The 26,331-nt window shown below is 44.6% G+C and overlaps 1 protein-coding gene across 8 annotated transcripts in view; it reads left to right on the top strand.

The window, feature by feature from the left end:
• Positions 1-26,331, top strand: part of PTPRE (protein tyrosine phosphatase receptor type E) — a 245,356-nt gene that overhangs the window by 145,545 nt on the left and 73,480 nt on the right. For 7 of the 8 annotated variants that reach the window (XM_056528880.1, XM_056528879.1, XM_056528882.1 and 4 more), the window contains 2 exons: positions 8,321-8,426; positions 10,560-10,633. In XM_056528880.1, the coding sequence (XP_056384855.1) occupies positions 8,321-8,426; positions 10,560-10,633 (180 nt within the window). Of the gene's footprint in view, positions 1-8,320; positions 8,427-10,559; positions 10,634-12,724; positions 12,818-26,331 lie in introns of those variants that run through there. The other variant, XM_056528887.1, reaches the window with a different exon arrangement.

Genomic DNA, 26,331 nt, shown 5'->3' on the forward strand with positions numbered 1-26,331 from the left:
CTCCGGGTCTCGCCATGAGGCTGGGAGGGTCTAGGTACTTTTGTGCCTCGGGCAGTGGTGACCCCGAGGTGCCGAAACTCACTGGGAGGATAGGCTCACTGAGTGGAAGCACTGGCACCATGAACTCTTAACCTTGTGGCACTCACCTCTTGATTCCCAGCCTTCTGGCTAGGATCAGAGAAATTCTTATAGCTTCCGGCAGGATGTCCGGGCAGTATATCTGCACACATTCACTTATTTCTTTCTTTTTTGTCACGGGGTCACTTGCGTGTGTCCACAGAATTGTTAGGATGCGTAGCCCTTCTGGGTGTCCCTCCTAGGGGAGGTGTGTGTGGCCATTAGGTTCCGCACCTCCCTGCAAAAACCCCGGGTACTCCTGCATGGACAGGGTACCGACCATTATCGACTCTGCGGGCAGATACCTTGGCTGATGCCAAGGGGGTTGCCGGGAGCATTTGTGGTCCCTTAGTAGCTTTGGCGAAATGGGACATCGAACCTGGAACCTCGCAGGTACCTTTTGGTACGGAGGCGAAGGGTAAGGTTTGTTGGGGGCCTCTCTCCTATTGGAGAAGGGCTTGCGATAGACAGCATCCTTTGTGCATGTTTTTTTTAGTGTAACACGTTTGCACTTTTTCTAGCACTTTGGGTGATTCGAGAGCATGTTCCTCAGCTATTAGAAAAAAATAAAGAAAATAAGGGTGCATTCACACTTCGTTTCAGCCATACGGCAGCCGTGGCATACCACGATTTTCAGTCTGGCAACAAAACCGGATACGGTGCAAAAATTAGTCCCAATCTGACTTTGGCCAGCTCATTTAAATGGGCACTCTCATTCAAAAATTTTTTGCTATTGTACTCCTTATGGTAAATAAAATTCTTTCTAATGTACTTTGTTTAAAAAAAAATTTTGTTTTCTTTGTTTTATTTGTGTTTGAAAAAAGCTGCCACTAGGTGTCTCCCTACTTGTCCAGAACACATTTCCCCCATCTTTTTCACAGACTTTGGACTCCTGCTGGCCTGGCAGAAGTCTAAAATCAGGAAATGCAGTCTGGAGTGCTGAGGGGGGGGGGGGGGTGCTGCAGCCTTAGCCAATCAAAGCTCCTCTCACACTGAACTGCTCTGGCATGAGGTGGTTTATCATGATGGGGGCAATGAACTGGGTGGATTATAAAATTTAACAAAATCTGGAGAGATACTCCTTAAATGAATGGGATGCGGCACAGGGATACGGTTTTTAAATTTCCCCACTGGATTTTGCTGCCGTATGGCTGCACCTAGGTAAGGTGGTCATACACATACTCATTAGATCAGTGGTCTCAAACTGTGGCCCTCCAGATGTTGCAAAACTTCAACTCCCAGCATGCCCAGACAGCCGTTGGCTGTCTATTATCTTAGGTGTTAGATGATTTCCAATTACGTGCTATTGCCATACGCGACACAGATAACAAATGAAAGCTTATAAGTCTATCCTTGTTTGAAAATGCTTCTAGACCTATGTTAAGAAGGACCAACTCAGGACCCCAATCTATTTGTTTTCCTAGTATATTTTTTAACAAAAAGTTTATTTCATCCCATACTGGCCCTATTAGTGGACATGTCCACCATATATGAATAAGTGTGCCCTGCCCCTGCAAACATCTCCAGCACAAGGACTCGCTCATACCCCTACCATACATCATTGCCATACATACAGGAGTAAGGTACCAACGGTACATTAGCTTACGAGAACTTTCTAGATGGGAAGTACAATGCGACAGATTAGATGGTAGCCCATATATTTTGGTCCATTGCTCTAAGGTAATCTGCAAGCCCAGGTCCCTTTCCCATTTTGCCTGAAAGCTTAGGTTGGGTTCATGAAACGAGAGCTGACAGGCATTGTAAGCTTTAGAAATTGCCCCTCTTCCCCCTCTGGACTTAAAAAAATACTTTTCAAACGGTGTTTTAGAAATCTGAGTTTGTTTTCTATATGGCCATAATAAATGGCGGATCAGTAAGTATTTAAAAAAAATCATGTGGTGGTATTTTATATCTATGAGATATATGTTCAAAAGATTGTATTTGGCCTTCACCATATATATGCCCAATTTTAGTAATTCCATTTTTAATACAAAGGGAGAGGTCTACCTCTGGGAGTAAGTCCCGGATCACTGTTATAGGCATATTATCGTATTCAATATCATTTATAATATGATTAGAAAGGGCATACCGCCATATTTCCATGCTCACTTTGGCTGTAGGGCTACTCGTTGGTATTAATACTCTGTTTAATGAAATTCGGCATAATGCTACATCTAAGGAAGTAGACCCGGTTAGGGTTACTTCTAGGTCTCTCCATTTTGCATTAGGGTCATCATGCCAAGATCTTTGAAGCTGGGTCAGATGTGCTGCCCAATTTCTAAGGTCAGGGCATCCCAGTCCTCCTTGTTTGGTATTTCTATAAAGAATTTCCGATGCTATCCTAGGTGTGCTATTTTTCCATGTATACTTTAATATCATGGTTCGTAACCTTTTAATGGTAGAGACAGGTATTTTAAGTGGGAGGTTACCAAATACATATAGTATCTAGGGGAGTAAGATCATCTTTACTACCCCAATTCGTCCTAACCACAAGATCGGTAATCTAACAAAGGATTTAATGTCTAGTTGTAACCTAGAGCAAAGCTGCTCTATGTTGGTGGAAACTGATTGTTTTGGTGATGAGGTTAATTTTATGCCGAGGTAAGTAAGTGAATCTTCTGACCATGTAAATGGGAACTGTGTAACCAGTTCTGATTTGATAGCCGGATCTAATGATAACGGGAGAGCTGTTGATTTGGAAATATTTAATTTATAATAACTTATTTTGGAAAATTGGTCTATTATGTCCATTATGTGGGTTATTGAAGTCCTAGGATCTGAAATTGATAGAAGGATGTCGTCCGCAAAGAGACCTATCTTATGAATGTTCTGGCCAGCTGATATACCACTAATTCCTTGGCACTCCCTAATGGCCTGTGCCAACTATCATCCAACTATCTGATGAAAATTTCAAACAACCTCTCTAAACCAGTGTTTCCCAAGAGCGGTCCTCAGGTCCCCCAACAGGTCATGATTTTAGGATTTCCTTAGCCTTTCACAGGTGATATAATTATGGTAAGTGCTAAGGAAATCCTGAAAACATGACCTGTTGTACTGCGCTTGGAAAACACTGCTCAAGACGATGACCATCTAAAATGATCCTTCTATTCACCCAATGAAAATTATTTGAGTCATTTGTTTTTGGCAAGTTAAAAGGGTACACTGGTGTAAAAAAAAAAAATGTTCAAATCAACTGTTGCCAGAAAGTCTAAACAGATTTGTAAATGACTTATATTAAAAAAAATCTTAATCCTTCCAGTACTTATTAGCTGCTGTATACTACAGAGGAAGTTGTGTAGTTCTTTTCAGTCTGAGCACAGTGCTCTCTGCTGACACCTCTGTCCATGTCAGGAACTGTTCAGAGCAGAATAGGTTTGCTATGGGGATTTGTTCCTACTCTGGACAGTTCCTGACATGGACAGAGGTGTCAGCAGAGAGCACTGTGGTCAGACAGAAAATAACTCAACTTCCTCTGGAGCATACAGCAGCTGATAAATACTGGAAGGGTTGAGATTTTTTTTATAGAAGTAATTTACAAATCTTTTTAACTTTCTGGAGCCTGTTGATATGAAAAAAAAAAAAATAGTTTTCCACCGGAGTACCCCTTTAAGCCAAATGTATATTGTCACCTTAAATTTTTGGAGATTTTTTTTATTGTGGTCTATAAAAAGATCTTATGGCTTGGTCAATAAAACTATTACTGATGCGAGAGACAGTAAGGACAGAGGTGGAGTTGTGAAGTAAGCCATCATAAGTGGCACCCAAGAATGGGTAGTCAGGCAAAAATGATGGCTCTAGGGCCTGATCTACATTTTGACCGTGTGTAGTAGCTTGGCATTTGGAGGGTACATTTTGCAGGTAGAATTCAGTTCACAGAGCTGTGAGGTCTGTGCTGTCTCAGCCAATCACAGCCCATCACACACTGAGCTGCTCTAGGCTGTGTATAACAGAACAAGTTCTCCCCTGTATGGCATCAGATGATGTCACACCTGCTGGGGAACGCCCCTTCCCTGTCCATGGAGCTTGAGCAGAATATACAGCACAATATCAAGGTAGGAAACTTACAAAAATAATAAAAATACAGGCAGGGGGTAGGAGGATTTAAAAAAATATATGAAGATCATGACAGGTGCTCTTTAAGGTTACAAAAAGGTTGGGATTTCAACCTCATTTTTTATCCTCTAGAAGATAAGCGGTGACTCCTATCGGAGTAATATGTATTCTCAACAAAACTGAATATGTTTGATCGTATAGGCTGAGCGATTGCCCCTTTTTTGTAAAAAATAATATACTGCCGAGGAGGTGGAGAAATAGACAAAGCCATACTTACCTACCCTTGGTCCCACATTGGCCCCCAAAACTCCTTCTGTTCCCGCCCAATCTTCTTCCTGTTTTCTCTTGGTGAAAGTCCTACCGGCTTAGGCAATCACTGGCCAAGACGGGACACTGATGGGCACCCTAGCACCATATTATTTTTTACAAAACGCTAAAACACCCCTTTATCAACATCAGGGATCTTCCGCTACATTTTTCTGAAATATAGGAGTGTGAATGTAAAAAAAGAATGTTAGAAAACCCTTTTAACATCTTAGTCTTAACTCTCTCCGATTTCTTTGTTGCCCTGGAAACTACAACCATTTTTCTAATAATAAAGTCAGACTGAACTCCTAGAACCTACGGAGGCATCATGTAATGAGTGTGGAGAGGACACTGCCTGACCTCTCCTCGCAACTCACAATTCTGTAATATATTACCGAGTACTGTAGATTACAGAGCATCTGCCAGAGTACCCTATTCTAGGCGGACTCATAGACTGTACTAAATTGTTAATAATAAGATTTTGTGTTTAAAGGAACGTTCACACTTACAGGATCTGCTGCATATTTGATGCTGCAAATTTGAAGTTGTAGAGTTTAAATGAACACTGTCAGATACAAAAACTTTTGATATGTTGTAAAACATGTATAACCAATAGGTTTTGCAATTGCTTTCATAAAAAAAAATTCAGTATTTTATACTGAAAAAGCCAGTCAAACAACTGCCCCCCCCCTGCCTGCTTGTCCTGCTGTGTCCATGCGTCATCACCTATGTCATGGAGACACTTCCTTGATTGACAGCTGTGAGTGCAGGGCTCACAGCTAGAGGAAAAATCCTCCCACTGTCAGCTTGTGTCCCGCTACTGTCAGTGAGGACAAGCTGGGTGTTGTAGTTTTACTAATGCTAGGGGAAATGTGAGCAGACAGCATACTGAGGGGGGGGGGGGGGGGGGGGCGGAGACCTGCACAGTGAGGCCACGCCCCCTCCCTTTGAGAGGAATTCATACTAGTGAGCTAAAAAAATAAAGGTGCTAGACACATAAAAATTAGATGTACATGGTCAGGATTAGGTACTGAGTGATATATAAAAAAAATAAAAAGTTGTTGGATCTGACGGGGAGCTTTAAAGTAAACTAGATGACAGCATCAAAGTGAACTTTTTTTTTTTAATTAATGGCCTAACCCCAGTAAAGTCCATTAAAGGAAACCTGACATCAGATTTCACCTTTTATAACATGTGGAAATGCGTTATGTATGGTAAAATCTTCTTCCTCACCATCTCCAGGAAAAGTTCCTACCCAAAGGGATGGTGAGGATATGATGTAAGAAAGTGTCCCCCGCCGGCCCCATAAGTAGTGCCCTGGGTGGGAGCTTTACTTGCCTAGTCCCGTCTTCTTGGCTGTAATTACGCCTCCTCAGTGTGATTGACAGTCCTCCTCACTGCTCTGCTCTCTAAGCTGATGGAGCAGAGTGATGACACGGACCTTGCCTGTGCTGTCAATCATGCTGAAGGGGCAAGATTACAGCCCAGGGGACTACATATGGGCTGATGCGGGACACTTTCTAACATATCCTCACCATCCCTTTGGGCAGAAAGTCTGATGGGATGGTGAGGAAGAAGATTTTACCATATATAACCCTTTAAAGGGTTATCTTTGGATAGGGGATGTCTGATCGTGGGGGTCCCGCGCCTGGATTCCCAGCGATCTCCGTGCAGCACCCGTGCCGCACCCTGCATTCTAAAAAGTATGTTTAGAATGCTAGGTTTCCGTTGCCTGGGTCGTGACGCCACGCCAACTTGTAATACCATGCCAGGTCAACATTTAATACCATGCCACGCCACCTCCATTCATGTCTATGGGAGGGGGCGTGACGGCAGGGGTATTAAGTAGCATAGCTCAACAATGCATGTTCGGTGTATGGCCAACTTAAGCACAGAAAATTACACAACACAAATTTTTGTCTTGGACTCTCTCAGACAGGGCCCAAAACGAAAAGTATGTTTAGCCCGATGTGAGTCATAAAAAGTAGCCTTTATTTGCATTCACTAAAATCACAGCAAAGCACTTGGGACTATGCCTATGACTATGCAAAATACATTTCTGAGGTAACCACAATGACCCAGATTTATCAAACTATGTGAGAGAAAAAATTGAGTGATTTTCCCACAGTGACCAATCACAGCTCAGCTAACGTGAAAGCTGAGCTCTGATTGGTTGCTGTGGGAAAATCACTCTATTTTTTTCTCTCACACAGTTTGATAAATCTGGGCCAATGTCCTTACTCATACGTCAGACCCATGAGTAAGGACATTGTAATTATGTCAGAAACACGCTGGGCATAGTCCCATCTCCAAAGCTTTGCTGTAATTTTAGTGAACGCAGATAAAGGCTACCTTTTATGACTTTTATGACAGTGCTGGACAGTCTCTTAATTTTCAAGTACGGCCACCTTTATAGAGTGGCTCTTCATTCTGGTCTGTTGAGTAGGAGAACCCCTCTTTGGTTTCCTTATACCTTAACAGGGCTTAGAGACAGGAGTTTGCATCCTAGCACAACACCTTTAATCTTTGCATCTGTTATATTTATGGTTCTATGTGTTTTGATACTTAGTAGATAAAGAAGCAATGTCTATTTACTCTGAAACGTGTTATTTATAGGGTAATAAAAGAGGAAATGCCCACAGGACAGAACACGCTAGATGTGCCAGTTAAAATAGAACACAGTAAATCTGAGAATGACGGCAAGTTATAAATTAGCAGCTAGACTAAGTATTCCCTGACTTATTTACTGGTGAGCGAGAGTTTGTATCCTAACAATTCTTCTAAAGTAAAATCATCAGCTAATGTGGAAAACATTATTATTATTATTTAAATCAACTGATGCTAGAAAGTTAAACAGATTTGTAAATTACTTCTATTAAAAAATCATAATCCTTCCTGTACTTAATACTACAGAGGAAGTTGTGAAGTTCTGCTGCTGACACCTTCCGTCTCAGGAACTATCCGGAGTAGGAGCAAATCCCCATAGAAAACCTCTCCTGCTCTGGACAGTTCCTGACATGGACAGAGGTGTCAGCAGAGAGCACTGTGGTCAGACTGAAAAGAAAATTCATAAAGAAAAGAGCTTTCTCTGTAGTATAGAGCAGCTGATAAGAACTGGAAGGATTAAGATTTTTTTTTTTTTATAAAAGTAATTTACAAATCTGTTTAACTTTTTGGCACCAGTTGATTTGAAAAAATAAAAATATATTTTTTTTTTCACCAGAGTACCCCTTTAAGTACAAATTTCACTAGTAAACAGAATGATACATCTCCTGGGCCAATATCACTCCATATCTAGTTAGATTTACTGGCAGGGAGGCTGGTTGCCAGCTTTTCTAGAACAGATTAAAGGGGTATTCCAAGCAAAACCTTTTTTTTATCTATATATCAACTGGCTCAGGAAAGTTAAACACATTTGTAAATTACTTCTATTAAAAAATCTTAATCCTTCCAATAGTTATTAGCTTCTGAAGTTTTCTGTCTAACTGCTCAATGATGATGTCACATCCCGGGAGCTGTGCATGATGGGAGAATATCCCCATAGGAACTGCACAGCTCCCGGGACGTGAGTCATCAGAGAGCAGTTAGACAGAAAACAACAACTCAACTTCAGAAACTAATAACTATTGGAAGGATTAAGATTTTTTAATAGAAGTAATTTACAAATCTGTTTATCTTTCCGGAGCCAGTTGATAGATAAAAAAAAGTTTTGGCCTGGAATACCCATTTAACAATAAAACAACATCAAGGACAGCTAAAGAATTTTAGCTTTAGCTTTTATTATTATTATTTTTTATATCTTTTTTTTCTATGCAGCTTTTAATCATGTGTTTTGTGTTTGCAGATACTACAGAACCCCCTTTGCCCGACACTTCCTCGCTCCTGACCTCTGTGCTGGTGCCTTTGCTTGTTTGCTTCTTGCTTATTCTTCTGGCCGGCTACCTTCTAAGGTAACAACATTCAGATGAACAATACATTGGTTTAATAATGTTAATATGTTTATACAGGAAACCAAACAAGAATGTCAGTGGTCAGAGTCAGCACTAGATTATCTCCCAGTATAGTTGACAGTGTAATAAAATTGAGACGCTACAAGGTTTGTGAGGACCAGTCGACATCAATCACATCCAAAGCTGGCAACCTATGCTGCATTGTTTGAAATTGATGGTGCCATTGTAAATATGGGGTCATATATGCAACCATGCTTGGGCTCGCAAGCACAACCTTAGCACTAGTGCTGTCATGTGCAAACACAGTGGCAGATATTATAGGTCCTTAAAAAAATATTCCATCATTTACAGGGTCAAGATATCAGGAGCTCAAATTGAATGTCCTCCCTTTCACAATTCTTGGTGAAAAACTTTTTTTTTTTTTTTTAAATCAACTGGTGCCAGAAAGTTAAACAGATTTGTAAATTACTTCTATTAAAAAATCTTAATCCTTCCTGTACTTATTAGCTGCTGAATACTACAGTGGAAATATTCTGACATCATGAGCACAGTGCTCTCTGCTGACATCTCTGTCCATTTTTAGGAACTGTCCCGGGTAAAAGGAAATCCCCATAGCAAACATATGCTGTTCTGGACAGTTCATAAAATGGACAGAGATGTCAGCAGAGAGCACTGTGCTCGTGATGTCAGCAGAGAGCTCTGTGTTTCAAAAAGAAAAGAATTTCCGCTGTAGTATTCAGCAGCTAATAAGTACAGGAAGTATTAAGATTTTTTTAATAGAAGTAATTTACAAATCTGTTTAACTTTCTGGCACCAGTTGATTTAAAAAAAAAAGTTTTTCATCGGAGTACCCCTTTAATATATCTTTATAGTGGCCCCATTCATAGCTCTACATCCCCTGTGTATATATAGACTTAAATAATTTAACTCTGGCAGCCTAAAGCCACTACTGGGGAGAGCTTTGTGCCTATTGTGTACATTGGTTAAAAACAGTAGCAAGAGGTCCCCTTTAGGCACAAAAGATTCTCCAGATGGAATCAGACAGGAGGATGTATTTAAAAATTACAATGTTTTATTTGATCCAATGACGCGTTTCGGGTATACACCCTTCCTCAGATTGGCTGGGTCACCACAGTTAATCTATAACAAGGGGGCATCCTCTACATTTAGAGCACAGACAGGGGTTCTTTACTGTAAGAGCAGTGAGACTGTGGAATTCTCTTCCTGAGGAGGTGTCATGGGGAACTCTGTAAAAGAATTTAAAAGGGGTCTGGATGCATTTTTGGAGAATAATAACATTACAGGTTGTGTATATTAGAATTATAGGGACAGAAGGTTGATCCAGAGATTTATTCTGATGCCATATTTGGAGTCGGAAAGGAATTTTTACCTCTAGTATGAGGGTTTTTTGCCTTCCTCTGGATCAACTCAGTAGGGACTCATTAGGATTATAGGCTGAACTTGATGGACTCTGGTCTTTTTTCAACCTTATGAACTATATTACTATGTTACTAGAACCAGGGAGCTATACAGCAAGACAAGACTGGCTTGAAACTTTTCAGGGGTTACGGTAACCCACTTACCCTTTAGTTATTGGCTGATGACTAAGGAATAAGCCCTGATACACGTCAAGCCTCCCTTGTCTTGTTTGAGAAGTGTACACCTCCCTGTTTCTATGGGGTTTACAATAAAGTATAAAGCTTGATTTATCTTCTTCATCTCAAAATGATTAAGTAATCCATAATGTAATAAAATCCTTGCTCTGAGAACACCAGCACGTGGGGCCCAGTGCTCTATCATACCGTCCTTATTTTATACCTATGGAGTATTATACACAAATACTATGTAACACGATGGCAAAGGAATACGGTTCAACCTATTAGGTAGTGGGTTCAAGTGCAGCTTAGGAATTGGGGTCCTAAAGCTTCCAGCAATGTCTCTGAGCTCACACGCAGTGAGGTGGGAGGTATATGCCCTTATACGCCGTCTTATATAAAACAAGTGTTTAAAGTGTGTCACTGGAACAGGAACTTAACTATAACAAGAATGCAGCTTCCTGTATTGAAGCTAGTGAAAGAAGTCGTTCCCTGCTGCTGCTATCATGCTAAGAGGCTTCTCGCGCTTTATTTCAAGGTCCAGAAAGAGTCGTAAAGCGGACGTGAACTCCGGTGATAAGAAGATCCCGAATGGAATCCTGGAAGAACAAGGTGGGAATAGAACATTTACCAGCAGTCCTTAAGTTTTCTGCATTACTTATATGTAGGATTAAATACAGTGATCCTTCAACTTACAATGGCCTCAACATACAATACTTTCAACATACAATGTTCTTTTCTGGACCATTGTAACTTGAAACCAGACTCAGCATACAATGTACAGACAGTCCAGATCTGTGAAAGGTGTCAATGGCTGGCAGAACTGACCAATCAGAATGGACATTTACACCTGTACTACTGAAGTGCATGCACTGACTGTCTGGTAGCGCCTCCCTACAATACAGGGAGGTATTACATGTTCTGTACTCTTTACCTGTGCCACGGTTAGCTGCTCCTTTGGATACCAGGTAAGGGCGGCTACATTTTGTGTGTACTGTACAGAAGCTCCTGTCTTCTATATAGACTAGTCTTTCCAAACCGGGCACCTCCAGCTGTTGCAAAACTACAACTCCCAGCATGCCTGGACAGCCTTTGGCTGTCCAGGCATCCTGGGAGTTGTAGTTTTGCAACAGCTGGAAGCACCCTGGATGGGAAACACTGACACAGACAGTGATTTACAGCTCCCAGCAGATCTTTCTTACTTTTATATGTAAGGATTTGCTTTATCTATATTAGTTATCTACTTATTTTTCTATAATCCTCACTTTTGCCTATTTTTGGATGACATTTTGGTGGCTTCTGAACCAATTACCAGGTTTCCATAGAGTTCTGGTCTCAACATACAATGGTTTCAACATACAATGGTCGTCCTGGAACCAATTAATATTGTAACTTGAGGGACCACTGTACACTATATGGAGAACTTGTCACTGAGTAGTTAACCAGGGTATATTCACGTACTGAAGTCATATTGTGTTTTTTTCCAGTTTTTTCGTGAATATTGCAGAAAAAGCATGATGTGACCTGACAGTGTGAATATACAGTGGTCCCTCAAGTTACAATATGAATTGGTTCTGGGATGACCATTGTATGTTGAAACCATTGTCCATAACTCTATGGAAACCTGGTAATTGGTTCTGAAGCCACCAAAATGTCATCCAAAAATAGGAAAAAGTGAGAATTAAAGAAAAATAAGTAAATAACTAATATAGATAAATCAAGTTGTTACATATTAAAGTAAGAAAGATCTACTGGGAGCTGTAATCACTGTCTATGTCAGTGTTTCCCAACCAGGGTGCCTCCAGCTGTTGCAAAACTACAACTCCCAGCATGCCCGGACAGCCGTTGGCTGTCCGGGCATGCTGGGAGTTGTAGTTTTGCAACAGCTGGAGGCTCCCTGGTTGGGAAACAAGGGTTTATATAGAGGACAGGAGCTTCTTCAGGGTCCTATACAGTACACACAGTGTCCCAAATGGAGCCGCCCTTACCTGGTGTCCAAAGGAGCAGCTAACCCTGGCACAGGTAAGGAGTAGTACAGAACTTGTAGTTCCTCCCTGTACTGTAGGGGGCGCTACCAGACAGCCATTCAGTGCATGTACTTCAGTAATAGAGGTGATTTACCAGTAAAATGCCCATTCTGATTGGTCAGTTCCTCCAGTTGTGAAACGTTTCACAGATCTGGACTGTCCGTACATTGTATGTTGAGTCTGGTTTCAAGTTACGATGGTCCAGAAAAGACCATTGTATGTTGAAACTATTGTATGTTGAGGCCATTGTAAGTTGAGGGGTCACTGTACACTTTTCTATAGTTTGTGAGCATATGTAGCAGGAGGTTTGTGGTATTGAGCACGCCATGTTCATCAGTGTTGTGAGATAGTTCTGAAAGGCTGTGTATAAGTAAAAGGTATATAGTAAACCTTATAAATGTCAGCTCAATGTAAACTGTTCCCCAAGTTGCTCTTTGGCACCCTAGGGTAGTGTTTCCCAACCAGGGTGCCTCCAGCTGTTGTAAAACTACAACTCTCGGCATGCCAGGTCAGCCAACTACAACTCTCAGTATGCCTCGACAGCCTTTGGCCCTGTATTTTCCACAGTAGAGCTCCAGAGTGGAGATAAGTATTGTGAATGGGCCCTTATAGTAAAATTCTCTTTGTTGCCTATAGCAACCAATCAGAGCGCAGCTTTCATTTTACCAGAGCCACATGAGAATTGAAAGCTGAGCTGAAAATGGTTGCTATGGGCAGCAAAGAGAACCTTACTATAAGACAGCGCCATACATCTCCCCCAATATTTACGGCGAGTATTTTCATGGAAAAAAAAAAGGCTGGAGAAAAAAAACAGCCTTTTTACAGCAATCTTCCAGGAAAAACTAATTTTTTTAATGACTGGAAATATCAATGAAAGGAGTGGCTGTTTTCCCAGACATACGGTAGTTGGCCCAAAAAAATTAGCATTTTATGAAATTCTTGTGTGGCTGCTAATCGTATAAAAAAAAAGAAAAAAAAAAGGGGTTCACGATATGGAATTTCCGATTGTAATTTCTAAGCGGAATTACACTTGGAAATTGCGGTCAATGGGACTCTGCCGCACCATTCACACCTCTTTTCAGTTTCGGCCACTGAAATACCGCTGCCAAAATGGTTTCAGTCTATGGGGACGGCAATGTATGCGCGGTCCTAGCGCTGACTGATTTAGCCAGAGCTGGCCGCACTCAGATTCTCCAAATGGAATTTTTCCCTCCAGAGATTCCTTAGTGTGACCAGGGCCGGCTCTGCCTATAGTCAAAATAGCAGTGGGAAAAGAAACCTTATCTAGGGGCTGTTTGTAGTTCCAGGACAATCAAACCAAAGTGTATATGGAAAAAAGTGTCAAGTGGCACCAAATTTATTGAAATAAGTTTCAATGACGTGTTTCGGAGGCTTGTTCCTCCTTCATCAGATTGGCATATGATGAAGGAGGAATAAGCCTCCGAAACGCGTCATTGGAACTTATATCAATAAATTTGGTGCCACTTGGCACTTTTTTTTCCATATACACTCTGGAACTACAAACAGCCCCTAGATAAGGTTTCTTTTTCCACAGCTCTTTTCACTACTACATGGGAGAAGATCATATCCTCTCCTGTTGTACCTTGGGCTTGGCAGTTCGTTCCTCGCTTATGATAAGTACCCCAGTGGAGTGATATGCCTGTTTAACCCTTTACCTGGTGAGTGGCATTCTTTAAGAGACATCGCCCATCAAGCCCTATCTGGGACTTTGGTAATACACGAGGTGCTGTCCTCTTTTTTTCAGTTTTCTTCACAAGTATAGGCAAAATAGGCAGCTGCCCTCTTGATTGGGGGCGCTCTGCCTGCTGCAGGAAAGTTAGACATCCAGCATCCGAACCACTCGCTCAGCCAGCAGCATGAGGGGGAGGTTTGTTAAAGTGTGTCACCCCAGTAGTGAGCTAATTATATGAGGAGGGGGCTTGTTACAGTGTGTCACCCCAGTAATAAGGTGGGGCGTTTCAAAGGCCGTGCCAATGGGCGGAGTCCTAGGGTGGCAAAAATCCTTGCAACAGCTCTGAGTGTGACCAAGGCTAAAAAGGCAGTTTTAGGCTGGGTTCACATCACGTTTTTCAACTACGGTTCCCGCATACGTTTTCATTAGTAAAAACTTATGGAACGGTATTGAAAACGGTATACATAGGCAAAGCATTGCATACGGTTGCGTACTGTTTACGGTTTGCTTGCAATACGGTTTTTAACAGTACTCCAAAGCGTGGTCAACCACGGTTTTGACTCCAGTTTAAAAACCGTATTGCAACCGCATACCTTTTTTTTAAACATGGACGTCAATGGGAAACGCACATGTATACGGTTCCATACGGCAAAACCGTATTCGTTTTTTTTTAGGATGCAAATGCGCTTGTGCAAAGTCCCCACCCAAGACCCCTCCCATTAAAAATGGACAGAATTTTCAAAAATGTATGTTTTTTTATTTTTATGAAAACGGACGGAACTGTATGCACTTTTGAAAACAGTATACTGTTTAAAAAAGCATACGGTTTACTTTTTCCCATACTGTTCCATCCGTTTTTTTCCCATACGGTTTTTGGTAGAAAACATATGCGGGAACCGTAGTTGAAAAACGTGATGTGAACCCAGCCTTACATGTGCTTTATGGGCCAAAGACAGTTCATTGTGTGAACAAGGCCAACGAAACATAAATCAACTGATTAGGATGGAGATAAAGTTTTGGAATCGAATAAAACAGGAGAGGTTATTGTTAGTTTTAGGGAAATTATGGGTTTGTTTAAATTACTATAGCAACCAGTGCCAGGCAGATGCTGCCAAAGCAGATATGATTGAATTATTGTGAGAATTTAGTGTACGGCAATTATTAGCCATGCACTGAATGTTCTTGAATAGGGGGAATTCACACAGTACTGAATTTTTTTTGCATAAATATCTGCACCTGTCACATTCATCTGCATAGGGTATGGCGAAATTTGTGTCCTTGCCACTGAGTCGATCCCATTCAGATGTATGGAAATGATCCTCAGATGGAAGATATTTCTGCTACTAGTGTGCCATGTGTGAACTGATCCATATGGTTTTATCTCTCCGCAGTAATGAATATTAATTCTAAAAATTCTAATTGAATCACACAACAACAGCTTTCTACAATCCCTTTTTGTACAAGATCATTTAAATAGTCCCTGTCACTTAAAAGAAATAAATAAATAACATGTCCTAGTGACATGTCAATAGTTTTAACTGGTTAGGGTCTCAATGCTGGGAAACTAAGCATTACACATTGTCTTTTAAATCAGTGAATTGTATGCTTAAAGAGGTACTCCCATGGAAAACTTTTCTTTTTTTTTTTTAAATGAACTGGTGCCAGAAAGTTAAACTGATTTGTAAATTACTTCTTTTAAAAATCTTAATCCTTCCAGTACTTTTTAGGGGCTGCATACTACAGAGGAAATTCTTTTCTTTTTGGATTTCTCTAATGTCACGAGCACAGTGTTCTCTGCTGACCTATGCTGTCCATTTTTGGAACTGTCCAGAGCAGGAGAAAATCCCCATAGCAAACACATGCTGCTCTGGACAGGTCCTAAAATGGATTTTACAAATCTGTTTAACTTTTTCTGACACCAGTTGATTTAAAAAAAAAAAATATTACACTTCGTTCACCATGACAGCCAACATGAGAGATGGTCCCATAGGGCCTAATAGGAACAGGAAACAGAGACGTTAAAAGCTCCTCACTCCGGCACCTTCCCCAGTGTTTTCCTGTTCCTATTAGGTCCAGGACACAGCCGGAGTCTCATTTGGGCTCCTATTTTTTTTCCTTTTTCTTTTATCCTTTGGGCTGGTGGATCGGTATTAATGTATATACCCTCCCCTTCTTTAAGCCTAGTGGTCGTGGGGGTTCCCTTTCCCCTACCTCTGGGGGTACAGGTTACGACGCTTCTGAGGGGGAAGTTTTCCTTTTTTACGAGGAGCCCCGTGTCACGAGGGCCCCTCTCATCTCCAGGGCTGCATGTGGTCAGGAGGAGGCTGTCTGGGCGCTGTGTGTGCGGCGGCGTGGCTTCAGTTGTGTCCTGCGGCACTTCCTTGCTGGCTGCGTCTGCATGCAACCGTTTATGCGGTCCGCCAGGAAATAGGCAGGAATCTTTGGTTCCAGTCAGTATGGAGGTGCAGCGGAATGGAAGTGACTTCACAAGGCGCCAAAATTCAAACTTCAGAGCATAAAGGTAGGGAACCAGCGTCTCCTCTCTGTCTATGCTGGGTTTCTATCCTAACCATGGACTCACAGGCCTCCTACAGATCTGAATCTGCTGAGCAGCCTGTACCTGCAGTCTCTGTAAGTGATATCTTTCCTGCTTTTTAATGTATTGCTGCAAAGATATTTTTTCCTCTATCACTTAGTGAGTTCCTTTTCTCTTCTTAAAGGGAGACAGGGATCCTCTCAAAAACCAAAAAGCTAAGAAATGTGTTATGTGCCTGGCTAAATTACCAGACAAATATGGGAAAGCCTTGTGTAAAAAAATGCATTTCTAAAGTGATACAAGAGGATAGAACCGGGGCCTCTGAGGATTTAAAGTTTCTTTTTCGACAAGAAATTCAGGCGTCTCTTGCGAGTTTTAATCCTCTACTGAATCCGGGTTTAACTGGAGCATCGTCTGTTTCTCCTCATTTAATGCCTCCTATATCCTAGTTTACCGACTGATTCCTCTCATGCAATTTGTACTACCGCCTCTCTCCCGCTTAGTAGTTTCTCTGCATCGCATGTTGTACCATCTCAATATGCTCCTCAAGAAGCTAAAAAACCTGTAAAAAATGTTTTTTCGTCCACAAGGGAATAGAGCAAATAGCTACAGAGGGAAAGTAAATCAGGTATATGGAGTTATGCCAAGGGGGTGGGGAATGTAGGTAAAAATTTCCTCCTCAACCCTAGTCAAACTGCCAAAAAACAATGACGGTTGGTTGGTGGGATGGAGACTCATTTTATTCATCAGTGGGAATCCGTAACATCAAATCCCTGGATCCTAAATCTCTTGAGAGTATGATACAAGATAGAGTTTCCCTCCCTACCACCTCAAAAATGTCTGATCTCAAGCCAACCTTCCCCTCTCCTGCAAGAGAGAATGCTGGACGGGGTGAGGAATTTACTGCAGTTGGGAGCCATAACTTAAGTCCCTGTGTGAGAAAGACATCACGGTCACTACTCATCCCTCTTTCTGGTCCCAAAACCCAATGGGTCTTTCAGGACTATAATAAATTTAAAATTCCTCAACAGATTTATAACTTACAAGAGGTTCAAAATTGAATAAAAATCAACAAAAACTGGGATTCCCATGATATCTCCCAATGCAGTAATGATCACCCTGGATCTTAAAGATGCTTATTTCCATGTACCTATTCACCCAGACCATCAACAGTATTTTCGGTTTGCTATCAAGGTGGGGGATCAAGTTTTCCGTTATCAGTTCATGGCTCTTCCCTTTGGCACTTTATCGGCTTCGAGATTGTTCACAAAGATAATGGTTTAGGTGATTCAGTGCCTTCAGGACTTGGGATGGATCATCAATCTAGAGAAATCATATCTTCATCCGTCCCACAGGAAGATCGTTCTAGGTTTGCTGTTGGACTCTACTTTTCTTCCTCCAGCAAAAATCATGATGATTCAGTCGAAGATAAAGAATTTTCAAAAGTTAAAACGTATCGGTAAGGGAAGCCATGTCGTGTGTTTGGTACAATGACTTCCACGATTCCTGCAGTCAAATGGGCTCAGTTCCACTCAAGACAGCTTCAGTTTCAGACCCTCTCGGTTTGGAACAGGTCTCAACTGATGCTAGACAAAAAATTCTGACTAACACTCGGGGTAGTCCCTAAATTGGTGGCTAAATGCAACAAACTTGAAAAAAGGGGTCCCTTGGTTTTCAGATGCAGTCTTAGTAACTACAGACGCAAGTGCCTTAGGTTGGGGTGCTCATGTTCTAGGGTCCTACTTCCAAGGTCGCTGGCCTCCTCATCTGGAAAAAATGTCCTCGAATTACAAAGAACTAAGAGCAGTATGGGAGACTCTTCATGCAGCCAAAAATTTTATTCTCAATCATGATCTCAAGAACTACTCAGACAATTCTACGACAGTAGCTTTTCTGCGGCATCAGGGAGGCACAAGACACGGGGCTCTTCAGGCTATTGCAGCCAGAATCCTTGCCTGGTCGGAAAGAAATGTCTCCTCCATTACGGCAGTACATCTAAAGGCTCCAAGAATCAAGTAGCAGTCTTCTTAAGTCGGAAAACCTTGGACCCAGGGGAGTGGTCTCTAAATCCATCAGTCTTCCATCTTCTTGTGCTAAAGTGGGGTCAGCCATGCATAGACCTGTTTGCCTCCCGTCAGAACGCAAAGGTTGCTCAGTTTTGTTCCCTAAACCCAAGGGACAGACCTCAAGCAGTGGATGTTTTGACTCAAGATTGGAATTTCCCTCTAGCTTATTGTTACGCCGAGCGCTCCGGGTCCCCGCTCCTCCCCGGAGCGCTCGCTTCACTCTCCCCGCGGCAGCGCTCCGGTCACGTCCTCTGACCCGGGGCGCTGCGATTCCGCTGCCAGCCGGGATGCGATTCGCGATGCGGGTAGCGCCCGCTCGCGATGCGCACCCCGGCTCCCCTACCTGACTCGCTCTCCGTCTGTTCTGTCCCGGCGCGCGCGGCCCCGCTCCCTAGGGCGCGCGCGCGCCGGGTCTCTGCGATTTAAAGGGCCACTGCGCCGCTGATTGGCGCAGTGGTTCCAATTAGTGTGTTCACCTGTGCACTTCCCTATATCACCTCACTTCCCCTGCACTCCCTTGCCGGATCTTGTTGCCTTAGTGCCAGTGAAAGCGTTCCTTGTGTGTTCCTTGCCTGTGTTTCCAGACCTTCTGCCGTTGCCCCTGACTACGATCCTTGCTGCCTGCCCCGACCTTCTGCTACGTCCGACCTTGCTTTTGCCTACTCCCTTGTACCGCGCTTATCTTCAGCAGCCAGAGAGGTGAGCCGTTGCTAGTGGATACGACCTGGTCACTACCGCCGCAGCAAGACCATCCCGCTTTGCGGCGGGCTCTGGTGAAAACCAGTAGTGGCTTAGAACCGGTCCACTAGCACGGTCCACGCCAATCCCTCTCTGGCACAGAGGATCCACTACCTGCCAGCCGGCATCGTGACAGTAGATCCGGCCATGGATCCCGCTGAAGTTCCTCTGCCAGTTGTCGCTGACCTCACCACGGTGGTCGCCCAGCAGTCACAACAGATAGCGCAACAAGGCCAACAGCTGTCTCAACTGACCATTATGCTACAACAGTTACTACCACAGCTTCAGCAGTCATCTCCTCCGCCAGCTCCTGCACCTCCTCCGCAGCGAGTGGCCGCTCCTGGGATACGCTTATCCTTGCCGGATAAATTTGATGGGGACTCTAAGTTTTGCCGTGGCTTTCTTTCCCAATGTTCCCTGCATCTGGAGATGATGTCGGACCTGTTTCCCACTGAAAGGTCTAAGGTGGCTTTCGTAGTCAGCCTTCTGTCCGGAAAAGCCCTGTCATGGGCCACACCGCTCTGGGACCGCAATGACCCCGTCACTGCCTCTGTACACTCCTTCTTCTCGGAAATCCGAAGTGTCTTTGAGGAACCTGCCCGAGCCTCTTCTGCTGAGACTGCCCTGTTGAACCTGGTCCAGGGTAATTCTTCCGTTGGCGAGTATGCCGTACAATTCCGTACTCTTGCTTCAGAATTGTCCTGGAATAATGAGGCCCTCTGCGCGACCTTCAAAAAAGGCCTATCCAGCAACATTAAAGATGTTCTGGCCGCACGAGAAATTCCTGCTAATCTACATGAACTTATTCACCTAGCCACTCGCATTGACATGCGTTTTTCCGAAAGGCGTCAGGAACTCCGCCAAGATATGGACTCTGTTCGCACGAGGCGTTTCTTCTCCTCGGCTCCTCTCTCCTCTGGTCCCCTGCAATCTGTTCCTGTGCCTCCCGCCGTGGAGGCTATGCAGGTCGACCGGTCTCGCCTGACACCTCAAGAGAGGACACGACGCCGTATGGAGAACCTCTGCCTGTACTGTGCTAGTACCGAACACTTCCTGAGAGATTGTCCTATCCGTCCTCCCCGCCTGGAAAGACGTACGCTGACTCCGCACAAAGGTGAGACAGTCCTTGATGTCTACTCTGCTTCTCCACGTCTTACTGTGCCTGTGCGGATGTCTGCCTCTGCCTTCTCCTTCTCTACAGTGGCCTTCTTGGACTCTGGATCTGCAGGAAATTTTATTTTGGCCTCTCTCGTCAACAGGTTCAACATCCCGGTGACCAGTCTCGCCAGACCCCTCTACATCAATTGTGTAAATAATGAAAGATTGGACTGTACCATACGTTTCCGCACGGAGCCCCTTCTTATGAGCATCGGATCTCATCATGAGAGGATTGAACTTTTGGTCCTCCCCAATTGCACCTCGGAAATTCTCCTTGGACTTCCCTGGCTTCAACTTCATTCCCCTACCCTGGATTGGTCCACTGGGGAGATCAAGAGTTGGGGGTCCTCTTGTTCCAAGAACTGTCTAAAACCGGTTCCCAGTAACCCTTGCCGTAACTCTGTGGTTCCTCCAGTAACCGGTCTCCCTAAGGCCTATATGGACTTCGCGGATGTTTTCTGCAAAAAACAAGCTGAGACTCTACCTCCTCACAGGCCTTATGATTGCCCTATCGACCTCCTCCCGGGCACTACTCCACCCCGGGGCAGAATTTATCCTCTCTCTGCCCCAGAGACTCTTGCCATGTCCGAATACGTCCAGGAGAATCTAAAAAAGGGCTTTATCCGTAAATCCTCCTCTCCTGCCGGAGCCGGATTTTTCTTTGTGTCCAAAAAAGATGGCTCCCTACGTCCTTGCATTGACTACCGCGGTCTTAATAAAATCACGGTTAAGAACCGCTACCCCTTACCCCTCATCTCTGAACTCTTTGATCGCCTCCAAGGTGCCCACATCTTCACTAAATTGGACTTAAGAGGCGCCTATAACCTCATCCGCATCAGAGAGGGGGACGAGTGGAAAACGGCATTTAACACCAGAGATGGACACTTTGAGTATCTGGTCATGCCCTTTGGACTGTGCAACGCCCCTGCCGTCTTCCAAGACTTTGTCAATGAAATTTTTCGTGATCTGTTATACTCCTGTGTTGTTGTATATCTGGACGATATCCTAATTTTTTCTGCCAATCTAGAAGAACACCGCCAGCATGTCCGTATGGTTCTTCAGAGACTTCGTGACAACCAACTCTATGCCAAAATTGAGAAATGTCTGTTTGAATGCCAATCTCTTCCTTTTCTAGGATATTTGGTCTCTGGCCAGGGACTACAGATGGATCCAGACAAACTCTCTGCCGTCTTAGATTGGCCACGCCCCTCCGGACTCCGTGCTATCCAACGCTTTTTGGGGTTCGCCAATTATTACAGGCAATTTATTCCACATTTTTCTACCATTGTGGCTCCTATCGTGGCTTTAACCAAAAAAAATGCTGATCCCAAGTCCTGGCCTCCTCAAGCAGAAGACGCCTTTAAACGACTCAAGTCTGCCTTTTCTTCGGCTCCCGTCCTCTCCAGACCTGACCCTTCCAAACCCTTCCTATTGGAGGTTGATGCCTCCTCAGTGGGAGCTGGAGCTGTTCTTCTACAAAAAAATTCTTCCGGGCATGCTGTCACTTGTGGTTTTTTCTCTAGGACCTTCTCTCCAGCGGAGAGGAACTACTCCATCGGGGATCGAGAGCTTCTAGCCATTAAATTAGCACTTGAGGAATGGAGGCATCTGCTGGAGGGATCAAGTTCTCCTGTTATTATCTACACCGACCACAAGAACCTCTCCTACCTCCAGTCTGCCCAACGGCTGAATCCTCGCCAGGCCCGGTGGTCTCTGTTCTTTGCCCGATTTAATTTTGAGATTCACTTTCGTCCTGCCGATAAGAACATTAGGGCCGATGCTCTCTCTCGTTCCTCGGATGCCTCAGAAGTTGAACTCTCTCCGCAACACATCATTCCACCTGACTGCCTGATCTCCACTTCTCCTGCCTCCATCAGGCAGACTCCTCCAGGAAAGACCTTTGTTTCTCCTCGCCAACGCCTCGGAATCCTCAAATGGGGTCACTCCTCCCATCTCGCAGGTCATGCGGGTATCAAGAAATCTGTGCAACTCATCTCCCGCTTCTATTGGTGGCCGACTCTGGAGACGGATGTTGTGGACTTTGTGCGAGCCTGCACTATCTGTGCCCGGGATAAGACTCCTCGCCAGAAGCCCGCTGGTTTTCTTCATCCTCTGCCTGTCCCCGAACAGCCTTGGTCTCTGATTGGTATGGATTTTATTACTGATTTACCCCCTTCCCGTGGCAACACTGTTATTTGGGTGGTCGTTGATCGATTCTCCAAAATGGCACATTTCATCCCTCTTCCTGGTCTTCCTTCTGCGCCTCAGTTGGCTAAACAATTTTTTGTACACATTTTTCGTCTTCACGGGTTGCCTACGCAGATTGTCTCGGATAGAGGCGTCCAATTCGTGTCTAAATTCTGGAGGGCTCTCTGTAAACAACTCAAGATTAAATTAAATTTTTCTTCTGCATATCATCCCCAGTCCAATGGACAAGTAGAAAGGATTAACCAGATCTTGGGTGATTATTTGCGACATTTTGTTTCCTCCCGCCAGGATGACTGGGCAGATCTCCTCCCATGGGCCGAATTCTCGTATAACTTCAGGGTCTCTGAGTCTTCCTCCAAATCCCCATTTTTCGTGGTGTACGGCCGTCACCCTCTTCCCCCCCTCCCTACTCCCTTGCCCTCTGGTCTGCCCGCTGTGGATGAAATTTCTCGTGACCTTTCCATCATATGGAGAGAGACCCAAAAATCTCTCTTACAGGCTTCATCACGCATGAAGAAGTTCGCGGATAAGAAAAGAAGAGCCCCCCCCGTTTTTTCCCCTGGAGACAAGGTATGGCTCTCCGCTAAATATGTCCGCTTCCGTGTCCCTAGCTACAAGTTGGGACCACGCTATCTTGGTCCTTTCAAAATTTTGTGTCAAATTAATCCTGTCTCTTATAAACTTCTTCTTCCTCCCTCTCTTCGTATCCCTAATGCCTTTCACGTCTCTCTTCTCAAACCACTCATCCTCAACCGTTTTTCTCCCAAATCTGTTCCTCCCACTCCTGTTTCCGGCTCCTCGGACATCTTCTCGGTCAAAGAAATTTTAGCTGCCAAAAAGGTCAGAGGGAAAAAATTTTTTTTAGTGGACTGGGAGGGTTGTGGTCCTGAAGAGAGATCCTGGGAACCTGAGGACAACATCCTAGACAAAAGTCTGCTCCTCAGGTTCTCAGGCTCTAAGAAGAGGGGGAGACCCAAGGGGGGGGGTACTGTTACGCCGAGCGCTCCGGGTCCCCGCTCCTCCCCGGAGCGCTCGCTTCACTCTCCCCGCGGCAGCGCTCCGGTCACGTCCTCTGACCCGGGGCGCTGCGATTCCGCTGCCAGCCGGGATGCGATTCGCGATGCGGGTAGCGCCCGCTCGCGATGCGCACCCCGGCTCCCCTACCTGACTCGCTCTCCGTCTGTTCTGTCCCGGCGCGCGCGGCCCCGCTCCCTAGGGCGCGCGCGCGCCGGGTCTCTGCGATTTAAAGGGCCACTGCGCCGCTGATTGGCGCAGTGGTTCCAATTAGTGTGTTCACCTGTGCACTTCCCTATATCACCTCACTTCCCCTGCACTCCCTTGCCGGATCTTGTTGCCTTAGTGCCAGTGAAAGCGTTCCTTGTGTGTTCCTTGCCTGTGTTTCCAGACCTTCTGCCGTTGCCCCTGACTACGATCCTTGCTGCCTGCCCCGACCTTCTGCTACGTCCGACCTTGCTTTTGCCTACTCCCTTGTACCGCGCTTATCTTCAGCAGCCAGAGAGGTGAGCCGTTGCTAGTGGATACGACCTGGTCACTACCGCCGCAGCAAGACCATCCCGCTTTGCGGCGGGCTCTGGTGAAAACCAGTAGTGGCTTAGAACCGGTCCACTAGCACGGTCCACGCCAATCCCTCTCTGGCACAGAGGATCCACTACCTGCCAGCCGGCATCGTGACACTTATGCCTTCCCTCTTTTTCCTCTGATTGCAAGAACCTTGGCAAAAATTCAAGACAGCAATTTAAAAGTAATCTTTGTGGCCCCGTTCTGGCCGAAAAGGGGCGGTTTTGTCTTCTAAAGAGTCTGGCCATAGAACCTCACTTTCCTCTACCTCGTTTGGAGGACCTACTGACGCAGGGCCCAGTAATTTATCATGGTCTGCAGAATCTTCATCTTACAGCCTGGATTTTGAGGAGTCTGGATTTTGAGGAGATTTTGAGCAGGGTCTGTCACTTAAAGCGCAACTGTCATGGATATTATACCCCCCCCAGACTAATAACATGATAGTATAGATGATAACACTTGTAATGCAGCTATACTTTTGGCTGCTCTTTATCAACAGGAAAATAGTCTTATTGTGCGGTCAGCAGCAGTCGGATAGGCGTGGCTGGGGATCGTAATGCCCCGCCTCCACCATGCCTATCCCCTGTAAGTGAGCGCTGGGACCACTGTGTGATTGACACACAGGTCCCCACCCCCGATGTCCATGATGTGTGGCCCGGCGTGACTCCACTGAGCCTATACATATTATGTACACCTTGATGATATACAGTGCCCGTACTTTCTTCTCCTGGTGCCGGAGACGCGCTGCTTCTGCTTTTACTAGAGGCACAGAGCTCGCTGCCTGCCTCTAGCACTGCACAGGCGCACTGACCTGGTGGCAGACAATGGGAGTGAGCGCTTTCTCTCTGCCTATAGTGAAAGCAGAAGCAGCACGTCTCCGGCACCAGGAGAAGAAAGGAGTGCGGGCACTGTATATCATAAAGGTGCACATAATATGTATAGGCTCAGTGGAGTCACACCGGCCCACACATCATGGACATCGGGGGTGGGGACCTGTGTGTCAATCACACAGTGGTCCAGCGCTCACTTACAGGGGATAGGCGGAGGTGGGGCATTACGATCCCCAGCCACGCCTATCCGACTGTTGCTGACCGCACAATAAAACTATTTTCTTGCTGATAACATGTGATAAAGAGCAGCCAAAAGTATAGCTGCATTACACTTATCATCATCTATACTATCATGTTATTAGTCTGATGGGTATAATATCCATGACAGTTGCGCTTTAAAGTTATTTCAACATTAATGAAAAGCAGAAAACCCTCAACTTCTAAAATCTACCTGAAAATCTGGCGAAAAATTCTTATCCTGGAGTAAAGAAGTGAAACCAGATCCATCTAAACCAAATTATCCACAAATCTTGAATTTTTTTTACAAGAAGGGTTTGAGAAGGGCCTGTCGCTCAGCACGTTAAAGGTCCAAGTGGCGGCACTGGGGGCGTTTTTTGATCATCAGATTGCGGATCATCAGTGGATTAAAAGGTTCTTTAAAGCAATAGCTAGATTAAAACCTAAAACCCCAATCTGTACTCCATCCAGGAACCTCAATTGGGCGCTCTCAGCTCTTACTACTCAGCCTTTTGAACCGCTTCATCAGTTCTCATTAAAACTTATCACTCTGAAAATGTCTTTCCTCATTGCAATCCCATCAGCAAGGGGAATCTGAGAAATTCAAGCCCTGTCAATAAATGAGCCATACATGTCCATATCTGATTATAGGGAAACCCTTAGATTAGATCCTTCTTTTCTCCCGAAAGTGGTTACTGATTTTCACAGATCTCAATACATTTTTCTTCCTTCATTTTGTAATAACCCGAAAAATCCACAGGAAGAAAAGTTTCACCTGTTAGATCTTAGAAGGTGAGACAAATGGACTTCAAAGGTACGGTGGCTCTTTTGCAGCGTTGACTCGGAACAGGCACATCTGGTGAGTATAAAAGGTTTATTAATTAACAAACCTTTTATACTCAGCTGATGTGCCTGTTCCGAGTCAGTGCCGCAAAAGACCCACCGCACCTTTGAAGTCCATTTGTCTCTATCTACTTGGTGTGGAGGCTTACCGTATTTTTCGCCATATAAGACGAACTTTTTCTTCCCCAAAACTGGGGGGGAAAAGTCGGTGCGTCTTATACGGCGAATACACCCCTATCGCGGCGGTCCCTGTGGCCATCAACGGCCGGGACCCACGGCTAATACAGGACATCACCGATCGCGGTGATGCCCTGTATTAACCCTTCAGACGCGGCGATCAAAGCTGACTGCCGCGTCTGAAGGGAAAGTGACACTAACCTGGCTGTTCAGTCGGGC

Source organism: Hyla sarda, chromosome 7 (assembly GCF_029499605.1).
Source record: "Hyla sarda isolate aHylSar1 chromosome 7, aHylSar1.hap1, whole genome shotgun sequence".
Taxonomy (NCBI): domain Eukaryota; kingdom Metazoa; phylum Chordata; class Amphibia; order Anura; family Hylidae; genus Hyla; species Hyla sarda.